Source organism: Cornus florida, unplaced genomic scaffold, assembly GCF_030987335.1.
Source record: "Cornus florida cultivar Cherokee Brave unplaced genomic scaffold, ASM3098733v1 CherokeeBrave_3.0.0_Hap2_Chr01, whole genome shotgun sequence".
NCBI classification, from domain to species: domain Eukaryota; kingdom Viridiplantae; phylum Streptophyta; class Magnoliopsida; order Cornales; family Cornaceae; genus Cornus; species Cornus florida.
In genome coordinates, this window is record NW_026775571.1 from 101,597,748 (window position 1) to 101,623,231 (window position 25,484).

General features: G+C 33.1%; 2 protein-coding genes across 2 annotated transcripts; one reads left to right on the forward strand and one right to left on the reverse strand.

The window, feature by feature from the left end:
• Positions 1 to 13,567: 13,567 nt before the first annotated feature.
• Positions 13,568 to 17,564, forward strand: LOC132309753 (protein CHUP1, chloroplastic-like). Its single transcript, XM_059808041.1, has 6 exons — positions 13,568 to 15,060; positions 15,447 to 15,578; positions 15,782 to 15,963; positions 16,065 to 16,176; positions 17,012 to 17,146; positions 17,281 to 17,564. Exons 1-6 carry the CDS (start codon positions 13,867 to 13,869, stop codon positions 17,407 to 17,409), a joined length of 1,884 nt encoding a protein of 627 aa, XP_059664024.1. The 5' UTR covers positions 13,568 to 13,866; the 3' UTR covers positions 17,410 to 17,564.
• A 1,860-nt stretch (positions 17,565 to 19,424) lies between these two features.
• LOC132309763 (protein trichome birefringence-like 38) lies at positions 19,425 to 23,933 on the reverse strand. Its single transcript, XM_059808047.1, has 5 exons — positions 23,521 to 23,933; positions 23,070 to 23,241; positions 20,539 to 20,714; positions 20,287 to 20,445; positions 19,425 to 19,935 (listed from the first exon to the last, which is right to left on the reverse strand). The coding sequence occupies exons 1-5, from the start codon at positions 23,808 to 23,810 to the stop codon at positions 19,644 to 19,646; spliced, it is 1,089 nt and encodes a 362-aa protein (XP_059664030.1). The 5' UTR covers positions 23,811 to 23,933; the 3' UTR covers positions 19,425 to 19,643.
• Positions 23,934 to 25,484: the final 1,551 nt, after the last annotated feature.

Consider the following 25,484-nt stretch of genomic DNA (forward strand, 5'->3'; position numbering starts at 1 on the left):
TTCATAGTCAGAAATTATGAATGGACTCATTATTAATTAAGACTTGAACTGGATCTGCGTTAGGTTGAGATATATTGCGAGAGGCGTCGTATGCAATTGCTCCCTATCACTGTCATGACATTTGACTTTTAAGTATGAAAGAAGTATAGACTCTTTTATTAATTAGTAATTACTTTGATTTATTTGACAGAATCTTTGGAATTCATAGACCGACACTTTGGGTAATTATGTAATTAATAGTTAGAGGGTTATATTTTCAATATTTTCATCATTGCTACTTGTATTTATTTTGTATTGATTATGGTTGATCACAAAGTAAATTCGAAGGCCTTTGTGTGTTTTTAGACAAAATGATTTATTATATATTTATTTATTTAAATTATTATTTTTATCAAACAAATGTTTTATTGTGATCGAGCCGGAAATAATCAAATATACCAAAATAAATATATTAATTAAGTAGTCGGATTGATGGCTTTATTTATCCGATAACTAATTATGCATAGAAAGGTCAAAGTGCAACATTGACTTAGAAGTTATTTATTATTTAATTGGAGTTCAATTAATTTCTTTTAGTGGAGTAGAAATTAATTAATGAATTAATTTAATTGGGTCCATGGACCGGGCCAATTATTAATTCATTGTAGCCAATAAAATAATAAGCCCAAATAATTCTCACTCATAACCCAACTTAATATTGGAATCCTATTAGATTTGAGCTATATGAATTAGAGATTGAGAATGATTTATTGTTTACTTTCCTTATCTTTATTTTGCCTATATATACATGGGTACATGTATATTTTAGGAGAGACTTTGAGAGGATAAGAAATTTTTTTCTCTCTCTAGATTTTTAGGGTTAGTGTTCTCATTTAATGGAGGCTCCTACAAGCCTATTTTTTCAAGGTCATTCATGCAGGCTTATGAGTGATTCCTAAAGGCAAAACCATTACCGAGAAGATGTAGATCCAAGGAGAAAATATCTAGCAAAGGGATTTACAATAAGTGAGAACATTCACTTTAGAGAAAAGATTTAAAGGTTTACTCAAACCTTTGATGTAAGTATTCAATCCCTAAATTGAATGATACATCGTATTTTATTTTTGCATAAAATTTGTTTCTATGTGATGAATTAAGACCTATGTATGAAAATCCCTCAAAATTTTTTTAAAACTTGCACCTTTCGCAATAGTGGTATTAGAGCATGGTTTGATTCATTACTAGAGATCATGTTTTTATCAAAATCATCATTCATAGATCCAAATTTATATATGCATATGTATATATTAATATATGATCATGATGTATGTATATTTGTGATTATATGATGTTAATGTATGTTTGGGTCATGGATGAAGTTTATAGGTTAATTAAATATAATTTTATCTTTGGATGAATGTAATTAAGGCTTTGATTTAGCCATTTGAAAGTTCAATGATATAATTTAATTTTTTTAATTGTATTTCAATTGTAAAATTTATTTAAAGCCATGTAATATTCATCAAAAGATGCTATGAAGCTTCAAGAAGGTTCAAGAGGGTTTAATTTGGTTTCAGGAATTTTTCAGAATTTTTTAGAATTTTTCTTGAATTTTTTGGGCCAAAATATAATTTCTGAAATTTTTTAAATTATTTTCTGGAGTTTTCGGTGATTTCCAGGTGACCGGAGCGTCGCCGGCGGCGAAAGCAGTGCCGAAATAGGAAAGACTGATCCAATGCGGTGCGGTGCACCGGTAACCCTTGGATCATCATCATGTGGCAAAGGAGACCAGGTGCGGCAGAGTTCGCGGTGGGCCCTAGCCACCCAATCATCTGGCGCGTGAGGACCACACGCTAGCCAAGTCCAGCGCCACATGGCGTGTAGCAGCGCGTGCCACTTTCTCCTAGCACATGCAGGTGCGTGTAGGATTATATAGGCGCGTGAGCGCGCATGGTGGGCGCGTGGGCGCGCATGGAGGCTGTTGGGACTAATTTATTGGCTCCTGGTGCATAGACTTAACAGTGGACCTCCAGACTTGTTTTTATGATTATTTTGTGCTATTTTCGCTCATTAAAGAGTGAATTATTGCCCTAAAGTGAAATTTAACATTATTCTCCATTATTTAAAGATAGTGGGAGTTTAATGGGGTACAATAATTATACCACTTAGTAATTATTTAGTTTTTAATGTTAAAAGCTAAATTCATTGGCCATTTCATTTATTTGTTTTCTGTCTGTCATTTATTTATTTATGTGATGTATTAAATGCATGGAATAGATAATTGTTAATTAATTATTATTCATGCATTGGATCCATGATATTTATCTAAATGACTTGATTTATATTAATTAAATTATGAAAAATAATTGAATTTGATTACTAATTAATTAGAGGGCACTTATTGGGAAACGAAAAATTATTTTTGAAAATTATTTTTAAAATGTGCCTTAAATTAGATATTAGTTAATCATTTAAAAGTCTAGATATATTCTAAATTTAATTGGATTAAAATCAAGGCATTTTTGCATGCATTATATCATGAATTGAAAACCATAATTATAAATGATTAAAAATTGAATGGGAGTATGGATTTTTATATATTATTCTATGGCCTTCGTTATTATAACCATTGTAACTAGTTTTTCAAAAATAAGGCCACATGGATGATTTGAAGAATTTAAAAATTATAAGAATGGTTGTCTCATGAAAATATAAATATTAAATGTTCATTGTAATTAGATCTTTAAAAATAAGGCCCTACAAATGATTTAAAGAGTTTAGATTATAATGACAAGATATTTAATGTTTCATTTTTCATTGGAGCATTAATAACGTTATACACTCAATCTAAAATCAATAGTGTTAGCTCCCCAAAGGAGTGGTCTGCACTAGTTGATTTTAGAAAAGTTAAACAGAATTGGGAATCATTTCATATATATAGACAAGGCATTATCTTAAGAGATATGGAAAATGGTGAGATTTGCTTGCCAATAGTAATAATAAACTTCGCCAACTGAATAAATTATTGGCGTATTGGTTATCCAATTTTTCATGCGCAATGGTTAAGGGACCCACATATATTTTAATAGAAGTGCTCACCTAATTGCAAATAAAACTCAACAATAGTAATAATGAACTCCTCCATCAGGATAAATTATTGACGTATTGATTGCGTGATTTATTATGCTACGAAGTTGACAGACTCACATTAATTAAAAGAGATTGTTCACCAATAGTGATAATAAACTCTTATTCAATTGAGATTTATTATACTATGTGGTTGACAAACTCATTTAAATTAAAAATATATGTGATAGTATTAATAATTCACCTTATTTATTGTATGAATGCATTTATATTTAGATTTTATGTCTAATCCATTTAATCTGTTTGCTTACATATTCAATACACCTGGACCTTATTTATACGGACTGAAAAATGGACTTAGATATTTTATTCACAACGTAAGTGTACAAAATGTATTTACTACTCCTATACCTAATCATTTTACTTTAAGATACCCAATTTGACATTAATGTTTTTAATAAGTAAAATAAGACAAATGATATGACTTGGTGCATTATTATAGAATTTATCTCGAATACGCTGCATAGTTAACATTTGCATTATTTTATTTTCTTCAAGCATCATGTTAAATCTCAATTAGGTGTTTTAATGAGATTAGATAGAGCATATTCCTAAGTACCATGTTAGACTTGAATACCATCGAGATAACCTAAGGAACTCCAGTAAGAGATCGTATTTTGAAAATGATTGTTTATTATTTAAAAAAAAAACTGGAGGTCAATAGGGCTGACTTGGGTGATAAATTTTAAGTTGACATGATTATTATCTTGTTACCAAACTCGTTTGACTCTTTTAGAGTGAACTAAATAAGGAACCAGTTTTGAGTTCATACTCGCTAATATTCTTATAGAGTTAGTAACAAATGAAGGGATAATAAAAAGTAAAGGTATTACTATCAATCTAACTTAGTCGATACCATCTTCTTTTAGGCCAAATGGAAGGGCAAAGGAAAAGAAGAAGGATGATAATAGGATTAGGCTAGAACAAAACATGGGTATCCAAAAGGTTAAAGGAAGTAAGACAGTGTAAGTTGAAGGCGAAGAAAACTGTTTCTTTTGCGGCTAACTAAGACACTAAAGGATGAACTGTCTAAGCAACGACGTGGCATAGGAAAATTTATATTTAATTATTGAGCCATGTTATGTGGTTGTATCTGTTAATTCCTAATGGATAGATTCTGGAGCCACTAAACATGTTTACAATTCGTTGCAAGGATTTCAGGAATCCAGAAGCCTCAATGATATAGATATATATTTATCTTTTGACCTGATGCCAAGGTTGTAACTAAGTCAATGGGAGTATTACATCTGAAATTAGAGAGTATAAGAATATTAGTATTAGAGAACTATCTTTATGCACAGATGTTAGACGCAATCTCATTCTTGTTTCACTTTTGGGTTATAAAAACTATGCTGTTACTTTTGGTAAAACTATTTTTATAAAATTGAATAAATATGCGATTTCTTCTAGTGCAATGAAGATAGTTAATATACTATAACCACTAGCTCATAATATTTCCATGATGTAGAACCTAATGTTGCATCTTCTAGATTGAATGTTAAGAGAAAATTTGTTATTCTTGACTCATTGTATTTTTAATATCTACTATTGGGTTATAATCAGTCAAAATGAGATTCAAAGATTGGTCAAAGAAGGTTTATTATCTAGTGAGGCAGGGGAGCCTAAACCAACTTATGAATCTTTTATTAAATGATAGGTTACTCTAAAGGCTTTAATTAGCCAAATGACATTTACATAAAAAAACAATTGGAATAGGTACACACTGTAATACCCCTAATTTTAAAAGGATATTTCTGAAATTTAATTTATTATTTAGTTGCATTTTTTGTGATTATTTACTTAAATTGTTTTCTTTAATCATTTGTTAAGTGTTTTATTGTTATTTATTTATTTAATTGGAATTGTTTGTTTAAGTGGTTCATTGTGTCTTCAGTATAGTTAATTATTTAATTGAATTTAGTTAATTATTTAATTGAATGTATTTAATGAAATTTAATTATTTTTCTGTCTTAAACTTAAACGTGACTGTAATTGTTGTTGCTCACATATAGTTTTACATTAGGTTTAAACTTTGTATAGGTAGTCGACATTGTTTATAATATAAGATGGTTTATGAGCCGAGTTAGGCTCTGTCTCTAATCTTACAAGGATTAGGGTTTTAGGGATTAAAGCTTATAAATACACCATGATAATAAGTTTAGGGTTTACAATCATAACACTTAGCTTAAAGACGTAAACTGAGTTCTGTAAAAACAGAGAGATACAAAGTGAGGTTTTGAGAGAACAGAGTACGTTCAGTGTGGGATTTGACTGAGGTTTCAAGGTCGGACCTAGGAGAAAGGAGGAGCAGAAGTAATAGGAGGCTAGACAGTATTGCTGTGTTACTGGAAAGGTGGACACGACGCCGAGATTTCATAACTAAAATCACAGGCAAGTTCTTTTCTTCCTCCTTCCCTTTGGCTTGTGTTTTGTGCACCTAGATAGTCTCTAGGGTTTAATTAATCATTAATTGAGATTTAAATGTATGATATATGTTATATTGATGATTTGTATGTGTTGCAATCCACTCTGTTTCAGTTGTGCTTGTTTGAGTTCTAGTATTATTCTTTAAGCATGCTAAACTAATATTGTTATAATTACTGTAACTACTTTTAACCATTGTAAACCAACCATGGGGATGCTACTGGGATTAGATAAGACTCCTAAGTTCAGTATTGAATGGGAACAGAGGGGTTGGAATGGCTGGAGATGGAGCAGACGGGTTGAAACGGAGTGCATCGGAGCAGGAGGCTCTCAGAGGAGGTGAGAGCCGACTCCATAGAGAGCCGGCTCCCACACATGTGGAGCCAACTCCAATGTCCTTGTAGCCGGCTCCAGGCTTATTAGAGCCTGCTCCCAAAGTTTTGGAGCAGGCTCTCTTCAATAGTGATCATTCTGATTTTTTTTTTTTACGAGTTATGGTTACTGTTAGAGCATGGGAACTGTTCTGAAATTTTTTGGACTTCATGGAGGGATTAAATGGTTTATTTTGGGTGTTATTAAGACCTTGGATTGATCAAGGTTGGCCTCTGAGTCAGTGGGACAAACAGTATTAAATTAGTAAATTTTTTATACTGTTAGCAGATGAAAGACGGATTAATTGCATAACTGAATTCTAGCAATTTAATGGGATTTAGGATGTTTATAAAACTTATTTTTAGTACATGATAGGGTCATCTATGTATTTGTTTTGCTCTATACATGCTTTGGAATGCTAATTGTTGAAATATCAAACCTTTTTCTGCAATTACTTGGATTACTGTTAGATTGCAATTGCTAGAATAATGAAACATTTTCTGCAACTACTTGGATAATGGTTTGGACTGTAAATTACTAAATTATGAATTATATATTGTAATTTACATGGATATGGAGGATGGTATGCACAGGTATAGGACGGTAGCATACTAGGGACAGTTTAGCTTCAAAACGCTAAAACCTAACCTAACGGATTAACGGAATGGATTGTAAACTATTCAATCCTAAATTGTGTTTAAGTCAGATCAACCGTCTAAATTGAGTGACTTCCTGGATTAGTTGGTTGTAGTTAATTCATATCAGTTAAATAAGTTAAATGACTAACTGGATTGTGTTTTGTATGTCACCTCAATGTATAATTGAATGACATACTCTGGATTTGGACGGACTTTAAATATATGGTTATGGTACCACGAGATGAGCTTGAGTCTCAGACTCGTTGGTTAGGGTGCGTATATGCAATGGATGTGTAGCTGGATATAGTAGGTTGAGGTGTACCCTGTTAGGTCTAGGTACTCATGCCCACTTTTGGGTGCGTATTCGCATGTTGCCTTCTATTTAGGTTGAGACCCCTATTATAGTCCAGTGAATGTCCCTTAGTGTGGATATATATATACGTATGGACTAAATAGATATTGTGAGGTATCTAGGGTGTATCTGCGTATCGGGTCACTGTATGGATTGCAGTTAGATTAGAATTTGTTCGTGGGCCTGACCCACTCCTTTATTCTTTTCAAGTACAAGACGGTTTCCAACCTTAGAGCTTGATCATGCTATTCGAGGACAGTTTTCCATTCGTCAGATTACGTAGGACTTCTCTCGATGTTTTAGTTTTATTTACTTTCAGTTTTCAGTTCAGTTGGGATTATATTTAAGGGTCCACTAGATGGATTCCCGAGTTGTAATCATGGAGGGTTTGGAAATTGGATTTTATTAAGTTTTATCAGTTGAGGTTTTTATAGTAGTATTCTTTTCAGCTTTTAATATTTATTCTTATTTTATTTTGTCATCTGTGTTCGTTTTAAAATATTAATTGTTGGATATTCCCTCGGGTTTGGGCCTGGGCCTGATCAACCCTTTGTCTCGGATCTGAGGGCTATCACACACACTGACATGTGTGGTCTTATGAACATCCAAGCAAAACTACTCAGTTTTGGATATATTGACCTGATGCGACACAAGTCTTAAACTTTTGGTATATTCCGAGAGTGCCAAGACTTATGTGGAGCACAAATTAGGTAAACTTATCAAAATACTTCGATCTGATCGTGGATATGAGTATTTCTTGGGATAATGCAAAGACTATATGGTCAAAGAGGGTGTTGTGTACCAGTTTTCTGCAATTGACGCTCAATGAATTGAGGTGTCAAATAAGAATAACATAATTCTGTTTAACATGGTTAGATCTATGATCAGTAATGCTACATTATCTCTTTCATTTTAGAGTTTAGCCTTGACGATATCAATGCACATTATGAACTACATTCCATCTGAGTCTGTCTCAAGGATACCTTTTGAGCTGTGGTTTTTTTACTAAATCTTAGTTTGAATCACATATACATATGTGGTAGTCTTGCACATGTGCGCTTGATATAGACAAGTAAGTTGGAAACAAATCATAGACATTCTTGATTTAAATGGCTACTCTAAAGGCACTAGGATGGATTATTTTATGATCTCAATGATAAAAATTGATTGTTAATACTCACTGTTTATCTATAGGATGATCATATTATGAATCATATACCTAGTAGCATAATATTGGAGAATATGGTATGAGTACCAGATGTACTATAAATGAACACACTTATGATAGAAATTAAGAATTATAAATGAATTCCCTATTGATGCATTGGCATCATTTGGTACACAGATTCCTGTATTGGTACATTAATGTAGTGGAAGGATTATCATCTAATCCGACAGAATCATATTTTTAGGTGAAACCTTTATGGACATCCCTGTTAAACATAAGTTGGACCCAGTAAGCTACACGGAAGCGTGAACTGATATGGATAAAGATCATTTTGGCAAGTTGCTATGAAATCAGAGTTGGAATCAATATATTCTATTAAAATCTAGGATCTTGTAGAACTTTCTAGTAGGGTGATACCTATAGAAGGCAAGTTAATCTACAAAAGGATACCAAAAGATTTCTTAGTGAATGAACCATGTGTATACAGGTTAATGTCATTATTTTTCTAATTTTATATATTGATGACATCCTACTCATTTAGAATGACGTGGAAGTTTAGTCATTAGTATAGAGGTAGTTGTTCAATTACTTTGGAATGAAGAATTTTCAAGATGTAAGCTATATTCCTAGGATCAAGTTTTTGCAAGATCAAGTTAAAAAAAGAAAAACAGGCTTATCTTAATAATCCTACATTGATAAAGTTTTGACCAAGTTTGGTATGCAAAACTCAAAGAATGAGTTATTGTTTTATTGATATGGATTGCTCTCTAGTAAGTAGTTTTCCAAGACTAGCAGAGGAGATTGAGCAAATGAGACTGTAATAATATACTTCGGCATGTGGCATTCTCATATAGGCAATGGTCTATACCAAACAAGACATCCGTTACATTGTAGGGATAGTCAGTAAATATCAGTCCAATTCCGAACTTGATAACTAGTCTGTTGTGAAAAATATCATAAAGTATCTTACGAAAACCAACGATCTCATACTCATTTATGGATGTGATGATGTGGTCCAAGTCGGGTATGCTAGTTGTGATTTTTAATCAGATGTAGATATTATAAGGTTCATGACTTGGTGTATGTTTATTCAATGGAAGGGAAATCAGTTGGTAGATTGTTAAACATATTTTAACTATTGGCTCAAACTAGAAGGTGGAGTACATTGCAACCTTAAAGGTAGCAAATGAAGCCTTTTGGTTTGATCTCACTGATTTAGAGGTCGTGGAGCATACTAGCCTACTTATCGAGTTATATTGCGACAATAGTGCAGAAGTAGTCCAAACCAATGGTCCAAGGTTTTATAGAGGAATAAGGTACACTGAGAGGAAGTATCATGTCCTACATGATATTGTCCGGCAAGAAAATATACTCGTGGCTAAAACATTGCATAGGAACACAACTTTGTTGATTCATTAACAAAGGTGTCATCGATCAATAGTTTTGATTGTCACCTGGATAACATTGGAGTTAGATGCAATTAGAATTGGCGATGAGGGCAAATGGGAGCTGTTGTGATTTATATGCCCTGGCATAGCAAATTCCTATTTGGATTATAGTGACATATGTTCCTGACATATCTGAAATATTTATAATTTATATAATTGGTGAATTCAAAGTATTATGTTTCGATTCATTATGAAATTGATAGTGTCCACTTGATTACAAGAGATATTTATTTATATATGTGATGTCGATCAATACATGAATATAAATAGTAATCATAAATAGTTCATAGTCGGTAATTATGGATAGATTCATTATTAATTAAGACTTGAACTGGATCTGCGTTAAGTTGAGATATATTGTAAGAGCCATCGTATGCAATTGCTTCCTATCACTGTCATGACATTTGACTCTTAAGTATGAGAAAAGTATAGAATTTTTTATTAATTAGTAATTACTTTGATTTGTTTGGCGGAATCTTCGTAATTTATAAACCGGCACTTTGGGTAATTATGTAATTAATAGTTAAAGGGTTATATTTTCAATATTTGCATCGTTACTACTTGTATTTATTTTGTATTGATTATGGTTGATCACAAAGTAAATTCGAAGGCCTTCGTATGTTTTTAGACAAAATGATTTATTATATATTTATTTATTTAAATTATTATTTTTGTCAAACAAATGTTTTATTGTGATCGAGCCGAAAATAATTAAAGGTACCAAAATAAATATATTAATTAAGTAGTCGGATTGTTGACTTTATTTATCCGATAACTAATTATGCATAGAGGGGTCAAAGTTCAACATTGACTTAGAGGTTATTTATTATTTAATTGGAGTTTAATTAATTTCTTTTAGTAGAGTAGAAATTAATTAATGAATTAATTTAATTGGGTTCATGGATCTGGCCACTTATTAATTCATTGTAGCCAATAAAATAATAAGCCCAAAGGATTCTCACTCATAACCCAACTTGATATTGGAATCCTATTAGATTTGAGATATGTGAATTTGAGATTGAGAATGATTTATTATTTACTTTCCTTATCTTTATTTTGCCTATATATGGGTCCATATATATTTTAGGAGAGACTTTGAGAGGACAAGAAATTTTTTTTTTCTCTCTAGATTTTTAGGATTAGTGTTCTTATCTAATGGAGACTCCCACAAGCCTATTTTTCTAAGGTCATTCATGGAGGCTTATGTGTGATTCCTAAAGGTAAAACCGTTATCGAAAAGATGTAGATCTAAAGAGAAGGTATCTAACAAAGGGATTTAAAATAAGTGAAAACATTCACTTTAGAGGAAAGATTTAAAGATTTACTCAAACCTTTGATGTAAGTATTCAATCCTTAAATTGAATGATACATCACATTTTATTTTTGTATAAAATTTATCTATGTGATGAATCAAGATTTATGTATGAAAATCCCTCAAAATTTTTTTAAAACTTGCACGTTTCGCAACAATATATATATATATATATATATATATATATATATATATAGACACACACACACACACATATACATATACATATAAAATATAACATGGGTTGTCAATTTACAAAACGAAATTAAAATCATGTAAGGAGGAGATAGCTTCAACAATTAAGTGAAGTCCAAAACACCGCCATCACTCTCACTGATGATTGTGAAAATTTAAGAAAAGCATACTCACTCTCACTCATAGTAATCAAACCCAGATTAAAATTTTTTAGAGAGGAATATATAAACAAAAAAAATTTAAAATTAAAAGGGCAATCTGGGATTTCATTGTGGGAAGAGCTTGAGGATCACAACATCCCCAAATGGGACTCTTCATCACCGGCGGCAAGCTGTTTTCATGTCCTTTCCCGATGAATTCCAGACATACTCTCCGAGATCCAATAAGCAATTTAGAGAGAGAATGATAACAAAAAATTAAAGAGAGAAATATAACAAGAACGATGATGCTGAAAAAGAACGAGTTTACCAAGGATAGCCACCGCCGGACAATGCTAAAGAAGAAGTGCGTGGGCTCGAGTGAGATCTACTTACAGGAGCACGTGGGCGCGTGTCACTCCCGACGATTATCTGAAACTGCATGCATTTCTTCGTTGTTGCCGTCGACTTGCCTTGGGTCACCGGAGATGATGGCTCTCGGGATGTTTGGCTTTCGTTTCTTCTTCGTTGGCGCCATTTCTTCACCCCATCTGCGCTCATTGTGAAGCACTATCTCTGAAGATGCCATCGTCTTAGAGAGAGAAATAGGAGAGAGACTAAAGTTGTGTGAAAGAGATGTTGCAAAGCTGATATGGCAAATTGAATGTAAAAATAATTTTTTTATTACAGGTGTCTAGAATTAAGGGGTGTAGTCCACCAACTCAGCCAAATGAGATGGTGGACTTGGTTCATATAATAATTTCTCCTCAACAACATAAAAAGTTACTGTAGAAAAACTTGTGACAAAAGTTGTAATACAGTATTATTTTTACTATTTTGAAATTTGTTTTCTTCGCAAAAAAAAAAAAAAAAAAAAAAAAATAAATAAATAAATATGGAAGGGGAGAAATCCAGAAGGGTTTTCAGAAGGAATACATAAACCATTTTTCACTGTTACTATTTTTATTTTTATCAAAAGACAAAGGGTGATATGTAAAACAAAACAATGAAAAACAGGGGGATAAATGTGTAATGGACATATCATTGGGCATGCATGCTCAGCATGGAAAGTGATGTATCAGCTGGCATGAAATTTCCCCACACAATCCCAACTCCATTAGTGAAGAGCATGTTCTTTCAACTGCCACCTATAACTATAAGCAGTAGTTGGAAAGAGCTCATTATGAGCATATCATACATATCAGTTTCTGCTACATAATAGGGTTGGCACTCCAATGACCTACTCAAGCTAGCTACGTACTGTGTGGTCTTCTTCTTCTTCTCCTTTTATTTATTTATTATTTTTTATCTTCTTCTTCTTTTCATTTTCTTTTTGCCCAATGCTTGTGATGGGCTACCAGAAGGAACGAAAAATTATCAAATTGAAATGGTTTTACGTATTAAAATTATAGAATTCAGTTTATTGCTGATGAGATTTTGTCCAATTGTGATTTATCATCTATGATCATGTATCAAGATTCATGATAGTACACACAATGCCCTTAGTAGAATTTTATAATATCCCTAACAATTTTTACGGTGTTAATTGAGAAATTATTAATTAGTATTAGACCATATTCATTTGATGGTTCAGTTCAATCAACTAGTGATTGATTATTATTTTTTTTTTATACAAATTAAAAGAGTTATATTGTGTCTCCTTTTTAGAGTGTTTATTTCGATGATTGACATGTATGATATGTATAAAAATGGACACTTCTATCCTTTTTCTTTTTTATATTATCTTATTAAACTTTTACTGAGTTTACATTTCTTAACTGAAGAGTTTTATTGGACTATACCACATGTACAAAAATATCTAATAATCTCTCTTCTTAGGAAGGGAAAAGTCTATTTCTTCAATGATCGATCAAAGTATATCATTTATCATTTGCCTCTCTATGAGACTCTGGCAATTATAGATTAAGTCATAGTACCCGCGAGTAAATATTTGGTTTATTTTGATTATTTGATAATAATTTTAAATTTGATATATCACTCTTTTTTTAATGAAAAGTTTTCCCTTTCTTCTTATAAGCAAGAGGCTTTTCATATATTATATACACCAGCATTCTTCTTCTTTCTACTTTTAAAAACAAATGGATCCATTTTAATCGGATCATGGTTCATGGGTAATGCCTGCCCCATCTCACCCCCAAGTCAATTTGACTCGGTAAAGACTTTTGGCAAGACTGAACAGAATCTAGTTCAGAAGTTAATGGAGCCGACCGTTATATTCGCCTTTTTACTTTTCCAAATTTTCTTACTATTAATAAATATTTTCCCGACTCTCTCTCTCTCTCTCTATATATCGATATCATATGCGTTGAATGTTAAATATAGTAGGAGTATTAAACTCTCAGGTAAGTAAAATCTATATTTCAAAACTGGATCCAAAGAAAGAAGACCGTTCCTCGTCATTTGTGCCCACCCTTTACCACACTCCTTCCTACTCTAACACCCTCTCTCTCTCACTCTCTCAAACTATTCTGTCTCTCACAAACTCCAAGTTGCTCCCCCAGACCTTACTCTCACAGCAAGTCCGACAACGACGTCTTTGGAATTGATCACTCTTCGCTTTCTCTCTCTAGATTGCAAACGAGAGGACTGTAAAATATTGCAAACTTGAAAGAGTTGTAGATATATAGAGGGAGTAGAGAGAAAAAGAGAGATTAGCTTGGATTTTGGGCAACAATGGTTGCTGGGAAAGTAAAACAGGCAATGGGTCTCCAAAAATCACCTTCCAATCACAAACCAGACGCCTCTCCGAAGCTAACATGTCCATCGCCCAGCTCGGGTGCCAAGGTAAACCAGAAGGGGGCTATGTTCTCTCGCTCATTCACCAATTACTTCCCACGCTCCTCCGCTCAGGTCCAGCCTCGGCCGCCGGACGTGACGGAGCTCCTCCGTCTCGTGGAGGAGCTCCGCGAAAGAGAGTCTCGCCTGAAAACACAACTCCTAGAACAAAAGCTTCTAAAGGAGTCCGTAGCCATTTTGCCGCGTCTCGAACACGAGATCTCGTTGAAAGACGCAGAGATTGATCGCTCTGAGAAGAAAATCGATTGCTTGGAAGCAGAGAACGACCGATTGAGACAAGAATTGGAGTTTTTGCACTCCAAAATATCGGAATTGAAGGATTTGAATGAGAAGAAATTGAAGGTAATGGAAGCAGAGATTGCAGATTTGAAGAAAGCATTAACAGAGCAAAACAGAGTAGAATCGAGAGGACACTGGAACAATGAAATTACGGATAGTGATGAGTTGTCATCTTCACAGAGGTTCTTTCAAGGTTTGATTGATGGGTCTGTGAAGTCAAATCTGATGAAGAACGTTAGAAAAGGGGCGAAATTTACCGACATTGGTGCGAGTCCTGAGAGTAGCAGCAAGAATGTGGTTGTGGAAACAGAGAGGCCAAGACATTCTCGTTGTGACTCAGAAGAAATTGCAGAGATCTCTGAATCTTCTATTTCAGTGAGGTCTCGAGTGCCTAGGGTTCCGAAACCACCTCCAAGACCATCTTCTTCTTCGTCTTCATTGTCCTCATCTTCATCTTCCTCACACGGTACTTTAAGCATATCAGCGGAGAGAGCATTGAATGAATCGTCACCGGTTCCACCTCCGCCACCAGTGAAATCGGTGCCTCCACCTCCCCCTCCGCGGCCGCCAATGGCTGCCCCACCTCCTCCTCCGCCACTACCGGCGAAGGGAATGAAGTCTGTGCCAACAAAGGTTAGGCGAGTGCCGGAGGTGGTGGAGTTCTACCACTCACTGATGAGGAGGGATTCTCGTCGGGACTCCGCCGGCGGCACATCCGACTCTCAGGCGACGACGGCCAACGCCCGTGACATGATCGGCGAAATTGAAAACCGGTCAGCTCATTTGCTCGCAGTAAGTTTCAAACTTTCATCTGAGTCAGTTTTTTTCTGTATTTACGATAGTGCCACTGACTTTATATCAGTCTGTCAGTGATAAGGACCACTCTTCTTTACACTTCTTGGATTATACGTTACTTCCTTGTATTTTAAGGCACTGTTTAGATTCGAAATCCTAAATTGGTAATTCAAAAGGCTGTAATTTTGATGACAACGTAGGGGCAAATTTGATATTTCAAGAGCTAATTGAATTCTTGGCTTGAGGTCAGCTCATTCAAAAATGTACTATTTTTTAGATAGTAATTAGGTCATGATTGTCACTAAACAATCCAAATAATACTATTGTCTGATCACTTATTAAATTTTGTTTTTAATTATTCATTGTCCTCATGTTAATTACAGATCAAGACAGACGTAGAAACACAAGGTGATTTCATTAGGTTTTTGATCAAAGAAGTTGAGAATGCTGCATTCACAGACATTGAAGATGTTGTACCTTTTGTTAAATGGCTTGATGATGAGCTCTCTTACCTGGTACATTTACTTTGAAAGCGCTCATTCATTGCTTATAAATTTCACCTAATATTTGGTATCGGGGATTTATTTTGTAGCTACAAGTTTAAAGGATAGTTGCGAAGGTTCCCACCTCATACAAATATATATATATATATATATATATATATATACCTAATAATTTTTTCATAATTTAATGGCATTGCTTCAATTGTTTTCTTCAGGTTGATGAAAGAGCAGTGCTGAAACACTTCGAATGGCCGGAAAAGAAGGCCGATGCATTGCGGGAAGCAGCATTCGGGTATTGTGATCTGAAGAAACTTGAATCGGAGGCTTCACCCTTTCGTGACAATGCTCGCCAACCTTGTGGCTCTGCTCTCAAGAAAATGCAGGCTTTGTTTGAGAAGTATAAGAATTTGCTTAACACTATAATTTTCAAAGTTTCATTAGTTTGCTCATTTTTGTGCATATTAACTAATTTTTCAATTTCTGTAATTAATAATACAGAATAGAGCATGGAGTTTACAATCTCTCTCGAATGAGAGAATCAGCTACTAAGAGATATAAAGTATTTCAAATTCCAACGGACTGGATGCTTGACACTGGATTCGTTAGTCAGGTAAATAATAACTGTCTAAATTTTGTATCTTTGGTTCATATGACGTCTATAAAAATATGGATTGATTATAAATTTGTCACTCAATATTTCTTATAAGGAATAATTAATTAATTATAAATACATTCATCCTGTAAAACGCCATTTTGTAATTGAAGTTGTGAATTCAAGGGATTCCTTTTAGTTTTGAAAAGTCAATCTTGTGTATCTTGGGGGAGACAATGAAAATTGTATTGGCACAGTCTGCTAAATATTAATATGTTTTCAATAGAAATTTTTTTGCCTCATTTTGTGTTTCTGCGCATCCATGAACACATGTGAGAGAGTCTCAGATCTCTGGAAATGTATTCGCTTTGTCTTTATCAGTTTTTTAAATTTTAGTTTTGAGTAAAAAGAGAATCAGATTCTCCATGTTGACCTTTTTATGCATTCCCAAGCTTCTATTATTGTAACATTAAGATTTTACTAAATTTTTTTAATAATATATGAGCACCTCAATGTTCTTTAATGTCACTTGGTTTAAAAGATAATCAAGAGAAAGAGGGAGACAGCAGACGAAAAAAGGAAGATATTTTTCCTTTTTTTAATTGGATATTGTTTGCGCCTTAGTTTTGCTTGAATGGATTTTCTGAAATATGCATATTAGTGAATAATTATATAATTAAAGTATAATGTTTTATTTTTGCACTTTCAACCAAGAAAATGAATGATTTGGACCCCCATATTATTGAGCTCCTCATTATGGTATTTATATTCTTCAAGCTGTGTACCTTACCTTTTTAATTGGGAATTAAAACACAACACCAAACAGATGACTTGATGGTGTGCTTAATTGCAGATCAAGCTGGCATCTGTTAAATTAGCCTTGAAGTACATGAAAAGAGTGTCTGCAGAGCTTGAAACAATTGATGGTGGTCCCGAAGAAGAAGAGCTAATAGTTCAAGGGGTACGGTTTGCGTTCAGAGTACATCAGGTGAAAAATATATATATATATATACATATATATATATTGTGCTGTTGTTTCAATTATACATTCAATAATTGTGCTGTTGTTTCAGAATTATTCATCTTACTGATGATGATATATATGCATACAATTATTGCCAGTTTGCTGGAGGTTTCGATGTGGAAACAATGAGGGCATTCCAAGAGCTGAGGGACAAAGCCAGATCATGCCATATACAATGCCAAAACCAGAACCAACAGAAAATTGTATGCCGGTCCACGGCTTGCTAGTTCATCTGTAGCAATCTCAGCTTCAAATATGGTACCGGTTTTTTTGTTGTAAAGATGGAACAAACAAACACCTCAGGGTGTCGTCTGTGAATACGATGGCCACGGCCTCTATGCATTCAGATTTATTTATAAGCTATATAATTTAATTGACGAAAGACTGCGTCGTACTAATAATAACACTCTTTCTTGCTCATGCACATCCATTGAAAACTGAAAATATAACTCATGACATGCCATTTCAAATGGATTTTATGTTCATTTCAATTGGGAATGCCCCATGTAACCGCTCAGGAGTATATAAAGATTGTTCTTTCTGCTAAAGGCCTGCAAGACCAAACCTTGGCGGAGGCCGAAATTTTTCTTTAATGGGCCTTTAACAAAAAAATATGTATATACATATAGTTTTATATATATAATGTACTCCATATATGTCTATCTACTCCAATGCTTTCTCTCTCCTTTTGAGGCCCTCTCTTCCTTTCTCAAAAAAAAAAAAAAAAAAAAAAAAAAAAAAAAAAAAATTCAATTGAGGCTTCTTTCATTTTTTGTGTGCTCCACTTTTTCTTGTTTGTTTTTGTATTTTTCTAAAGCAAGTTTCCCACTTACTTTTGTTCTCTCATTTTGCTTTGGCTTTTACACTAAATAAGGCGAGTTAAGCAATTTCAACTATATTGTTTGAATCTGTTGAGATATCTTAAAAATGTATTTTGTTAGACTTCAATTTTTGTTGGTTTTTCATTTTCATCAGTTCTAAGTCATTTTACTTTTCTTTTGAGACTTATTTATAGCTAAAATCATGTTTTGATTTCTTCAAATTCTATGTATTTTTTTCCCTTGCCACTAGATTTTTCAAATCCTAATATTTTCTGAAAATTTGCTTGAGCCTTAGCATATAAGGCCTTTAAATTTGTTTGTTTAATTGAGAGTTCTTTAAATTTTCGCTTAATTTTATTTGTGTTTTGTTAGGGAAGTTTCATAAGAAGCTTCTTTAAATTACTAATTTTTTTTTAAAAAACAATTTGGTTAAATTTTGGGTAGAGATATATTTTTGTATGAATATAATCAATAGTAAAAAAAAAAAAAAAAAAAAAAAATTGACTTGAAGTAGTCTTATATTAGATATAATGTTCACTTATAAGTTGGGCCCCCAATCATACAATCCTGGCTCCACCCTGAAATTTTTAGCTGATTGAGTCATTTAAATTTTAATCTGATATAACCCATTAAAAACCAAAATTAGATGAGATTTCATTGATATTTTAGCTCTTTTTTGGTACTCCAAGTGTCCCATTCCTTCAAAAATATACATCCCAATTGATTGCAACTTTGCGGATCAAAACAAATTAGGATGTAACCATTTTGTTACAATTATACTACCTTTATTATATAAAACAAAAGGTGAGCGTGTATTGAAAAGCATATATATTATTTGCAAGTGTAATTTTATTATCAAAACTACAAGAATACAACAGAATATCGCAAGGGAATCCCCTCAAGAAAGCTCATTTCTGAAAGCTAGCAGCAATAAACAACAAAATCATCAGAATTCTGCAACCAAAAGGACACCAGTAAGACAAATAAATCTCTATCATCCCCCGTTAGTCCCTTATTCCCCAGCTGCTGATTACTTCTCCCATCCAACCAAAGATTATCCCTGAATTTACGACAAACTTGGCGATTCCCAATCACACCTTTCCTTATCCTCATATCTACCCACAGCCAAACAGAGATCGTTAACACTATTTCCCCTTCAATCAACTTCATTTATCGATTATATTTTTTTCAATCCAGCAATGCCAGTAAGACAAACAGCATCCTGTTTTAGTCACCCAGCAATTGTGTAGCTGAAAATTTAAGAATGAGATTTAAACTATATGAATACATAGAAAAACAAGATACTACCAAAACAGAGGTAATTAGTAACATATATCATTCACACAGGTAGAGTTGCGAGTTTTGATGAAGTATATAGTGTGAAAATTCTACATAAATAGTTCCAAACAAGAACCCCATAGTAAAATAAACTAAAAGAAAGCTCCACCTATTCAGAGAATTTAGTATTAGTATTATTTTTTACAACCTTATTGCACTTCAAAGTTCAAACCAATTATTTATTCCTAAAAAATCAGACAACTTTACAATTGATTCTTGCCCCCTTTTATTAGAAGTAGAGAACAGGCAATGCTTGGTAGTTGGTAGTGGTACCCTCATTCGTCATTATTATACATACAACTTCACATATTGAGGGCTGCATATAGGAGGTGGTTCCAGGTATCGGGCAATCCAGGAAGGCACCAATGGCTGCAGTCTGTGCCCGACTTCTGACCACCATAAGTCGAGGGGTGAGCATCCTTTCTCAGCTGTGAAAGTGTTGTGATGTCCAGCAGAAAAACCGGTTTCTTAATGGTACTCAATACTTGGTGTACGACAGCAACAGCTGGAGGTGCACCTCCCGGGTAAGATGAACCGGTCAGTGGTTGCTGCTCTCCATTGCAGTTCCTTGATCCTGATTTCCATTCCTTGGCCCTGTCACATTTACATTCAATATTGTCATTCAGGTAAAATGCACACACTTGTATGGATACAACACATGTTTAATTGATGCTAATGCATGAATTGCAGAGGGTCAGCTATTATTTTTCTAAGTATAAGCTTTGATTATTGTCCTAGTGTCGTCATCATTAATATCATCATATAACAAAGATATCTGACAGCATTAATCAGACTTTTAACTATGAATTTGTGAATAAAACATGGTTAGTTTAATTTAAATTAGCTCGTTTGATTAATTTATCATGGAAAAAAGGACAGTTGTGTGATTAAATAAAAAGACATCCGATCGAACAGTGTAGTTTAAAAGATTTGATAAACACTTACTGATAATGGGTGGGAGAAATCCCTTGGAAGAATACTTTGGTTTTGGAGGGATCGACGTTGAGATCAACCCATTTAGCCCAAGTGTTCAGCCCTTTGTAAAATGCGGTTATACGGTTCATGTCTTTGGAAATTTTGGTCCCATCTTGAATATAATCCCATCTGCAATGCCGAAACAAGTATAGTGAATAAGAAGGGGGAAAAGAACATAAACTTTTCAGTGTGGAAATGGAAAAGTGAGATAACGAATCATACGGTTGAGAATTCCCTTTATGGGTCCACCAATGCCAAGTGTTGAATATCAGCATGTCCATCCCCTTCCATGAATTGCCAGCTTGAATGGAGTCCAATTTCAGTACTCGTCCAATATTTTCTCGGACTATGTCTACCAAGTAAGGTGTGCGATAGAGAGATATTGTCACTCCATAGTCCTGCAAATTCACAATTGTTTGTTATCTCAATCATTTGATTAGTTGTACATTGCAAGAGATTTATGTTTGTATCTAAATAATGACTATGATCAGCTAACTTGGTTCCAATTCTTGACATCGGTTTGGCGACCATAAGGCACATGTAAAAACAGGAGCACACATCCATGATTGCATCTTATGAGGGTCTGAATCCTCAACCTTTCATTTGCAAAGAAGAAAAATTCCACTAACAGCATCGGTTTCATGTCTTTGGTCGGTAGGACCATAAAATCACTAGTGAGTTTACTCAATTTCTTAAAAATTATAATTAGTACAAATATGCTGCTTGTAATAATATTCTAGAAATTATTAATAACAAGTACATTAAATAACTAATTAAAATAGCTGAACAGGGGACGGGAGACTCATGGCTTTACATTTAATTCTTATTAGTGGGAGTTAATAATGTGCTTTGAAGTATGAAGTGTATAAAGTGACCAATATGTAGGCCTACATATCTCTTTATTCCAATACAGTATTAATTATAACTCGCATCATCAATAGGAAAAGATAAAGATGAGCTGACAGAATAAAGACTGAAGGGAATTTTGTGATTTTCTTAGTACATTTAAGAACAAACACACACAAATGTGTTTCACACACTAGTACAATGACTGTGTGGAACTTAAATCCTTTCCTGTGCCCCATTCACATTTTCTTTCAAATTTCACAACTTGTAATGATTAAACCACGTCGTCTTGTTAAGTGATGTGGCTCATTGTCGTGTGGTATTGTTCTACCGGAGAGGATCTCTTGAAATAAATCATGCAATAATTAAGAAATGAATCTCCAACAAATTGATATTTTTTATTATTTTAATAATTGGTGACAAAAAAGTGTCCTCTTTCTTCTCTCTAACAATTAACCACTAATCCTAACATTCTAGCCTTGAATAAAAAAATAAAAAATGATTGTTGACAAAAATAAAAATAAAAAAGGATAAGATTTTCATTTCCATCTCATTTTTTTTTGTTGTTGTTAACCTATCACTCTTGTTTGAAGGATTATTGGAAAAGCATTGTTTGTAATCAACCACCTTCTAATCATTCCCTCTTTGTCAATTCGATAAATGTCATGATTTGAACTTCTTTTGCAGTTAACCTGTCTTGTTTTATGGATTATTGGAAAAGCATTGTAAACAACCACCTACTTTATTCAGTCCTTTTGTCAAATTGATAAATGTTGTGACTAGTGTGATTTGAACAATATTGTTAAATTGTCAATCGATATCTAGGATTTCAATTTTGACAACTGCAGTCTATAACCGACTTTGTGATGAGAAACTAGGGTTAAAGTTGGTTAATCCCAAAGGGACAGCTAGCCTAAATTTTAATTATTTTGAATTTTTTTTAAGACTTCAAAGACTAATGAGAATATCATTCTCATCAGTCAACAGATTCTCAATTATTTAATTTTTTTTTTATTACAAGTCCAACTACTACTATCATTTTATTTCATTACCACAGAAATTAAATATACTCTGTAGGACCAATCTTTTTCTCTTTCCAATTTTTTATTTTTTATTTTTATTTTAAGGCAATCAAGCATACTCTATGGGTATTTTTGGCATATTTGTTGTCTATAATGCTTTTTACAAGTATCTTATACTACAAAAATAATCCTAAATATACAATTTACAATTAGTTATATATAATTTTTTTTTCCCCAAGTGTCTTATATTAATAATATTTTTGGCATACTAGTTGTATTAAAAGTTGTCTAAAATTGTTTTTGGATTATTAGTTGTCTATAATTTTTAGACCACAGCATATTCCCATATTTTAATTTTTTTTAAGACTTAATGAGTATAAAGAATATCCAGCAATTCTGAATTATTTAATTTTTTTTCTTTAAACTCCAGGCTCCAGCTACTATATATAATTTTGTTTCTTTAGTACACAAATTAATAAACCCTTAGGACCAATTTTTTTTTTTAAAAAAGGAAATTACTTTAAAGGCACTCAAGCATACTTTATCAATTGTTTTTATATTATCAATTGTCTATAATTGTTTCTTAGAAGTGTCTTAAACTACAAAGGAAAACTTAAAAATATGATATATATATATATATATATATATATATATACATATTATATAAACACATAATTTTAGTTACATTTAAATATAGAATTTAAAAATAGTTTCGAGTCTAAGCCCATAAGTTACTATTACATCAGAACCAGTATCGTGTTTCATGTTGTATGAACGCTTTTTTTTCACTAATTAAAGGACTATCTAAAGCAACAAAAATAGAGTTGATAAATAAATAAATAAAAAGCGACAAAAATAGAAAATACGGAAAAGTACTAAACTGACCTCAAAGGTCACATGAGAGAGTGGAGCGTTCCTGACAAGGGTGGTCTTGACATTGGGAACCGATTGATGAATCATACAGGCCAGCGAATTCCATTGATTCAAACTCAGTGAGTCACCCACAAACATAATTTTCTTCCCCCTCCATCGTTTCAAAAAACCCATTCCATCAAACCTACAACAAAACATTCATAAGTACCTAAACACAAGAACCAATATATACAGATACATACATATATATATATATATAGTTGCGTGTGTTCATCAAATATCTATCTTTATATATACATTGGGAAGGTTGCTCCATTGTTACATCTGACGCGGAGGTCACTGGTTCAAAATCGGAAAAAACCTGACCCTCCCAGTATCCCGCAATTATATGTAGAGAGAGAGAGAGAGAATGTATATATGTATATATATATATATATAGAGAGAGAGAGAGAGAGATAAGTACCTGGGTAAGTCACAAGCGTCTGGTTTCCAAGCATACTTGAGGTACTGTGTGTCAGGGCGACCAAACTTTTGGCAATCAAATTCAGGATCTATGAAGGGACAGCTTGAAGATTCATAGAGAGGATATGAAGCATCAAGTACCCATTGGCCTTGAAACAAATTACAACCACTCACTAGCTCTCTATTTCTCAAACTGCTTATATTATAGAGTTGCTCTGTTCTTGCTTGTTGAACAAACAGAGTCACCAATACAACTACTTCTAAAAGCAGAGCTTGATACCCAAAACCCATCTCAGTTCTCTCTGTACAAGAAATTGAAACTATAGAGGAATGGTGAAGAACAGAAGTTTGAGAGGTGAGTCTTATATATATATAGTATATACACGATATAGTATATGGAAACTACTATATATGTATTATATATATATATTGAAAGAAAGAAGGGGGGGTTCACATGGTGTAGTGCACATAGTTTGAATTTTGTCATTGACATGAGTTGGAAAATATTGGATGGACTCGATTAGTGTGTAATGTGAGTGGTGGCTAGTTGTTTTCTTATTTGTTTTTTCTCGGGAAAATAAACTCGAGTGCCATGTCGATTCTTGTTGAAATGTTCTTTTGCATTCTATTGGATGGCTAGTATGTCACGGGCATGCCAATTAATAATTAATATGACTATAATGATTGTAGAGTTCATTAATAAATTAGTAATGCCATTTGATTTTAATCTTTAGTACTCTTTCTTGTGTTAATGAGCACGAGAATGCAAGTTAAAAAATGAAAGTAACACTCAAATGCACGTGCAGTCAACATTGATTAATAAATTTTTTAATCACTTTCTTGTAAAAATAAAACTTACTGGCTCGACCTATATCTCTATTTTTATTTTTATTTAAAACACCACAAAGACGAATGTCTTTATCAATAACTAATTCACTTTTTTCTATAAAGCTACATGTTACTGTAGAATTGGACAAAACATACCGTAATTAGAGGGGCATCTTCTTTGTTTTTTTTGGGGGAGGGGGGTTAAATTAAAAGGCACTTTATTATGGTAAAACTTTAATTAACTTACCATTAGAGGAGTTGTAGTCTAAGTGATACTTTATCCCTTTTAAAGTAGGTTCCCAGAGTTCAAGTCTCTATAAAAAAATATACATGTGTGAGTTTTTAAGTTTAATAAGAAAAAAAAATATTAGGAGTGTGAAAGTCATAAATACTTTATATTATATTGTATTTTATATAAGAGAATGGCAAAATTGTCATTGTAGAAAATTTGGTCAACATATTTGTCGAAAAAAAGAAGAAGCTAAAAGCTAAATCTTAGGAAAAATTGAAGTAATAAACACTAAACAACTTATTTGTATATAATTTGCCCAAACTCGAGGAATTTCAGAGTAATTTAATCAAAGAATTACTTAGACTCCTTCTAATCCACTCGGTGGGGCGGTTCAAACCTCAGGTCTTAGGCGGTCACCTAAGACCCCAACAGAATGGCCCTAAAATTTTATTTACTTTCTTATATTATTACATTTCTAAAATTTTATTTCCTTGCTTTTATTCCCTTATTACACCTCAACCGATGTCAGAGGCGCCAAAAATTTTATTTCCTTATTTTTATTTCCTTATTAAACCTAAACCAATAGCAGATATTTTATTTCCTTATTAAACCTAAACCAATAGCAGATATTTAATAGTAGGCCCAAATAATTAACTCATAATTTCTATCCTTATTTAATCATTTATTTTCCTCCTCGCCTCCCCTCATTATAGTTTTTTTTTTTTTTTTTTTTTTTCTTTTCATCTATCTTGAGATTCTTTACACCTATTCTATTAATTATTGAGTATATATCTATTGGACTGGTATACCAAGTATTACAAAAATAATACAAAACTTGCATACAATAATTACTATGTAAGAAAAAATAAAATCAATTACTAACTTTACATCTCAAAAAGCAAGAA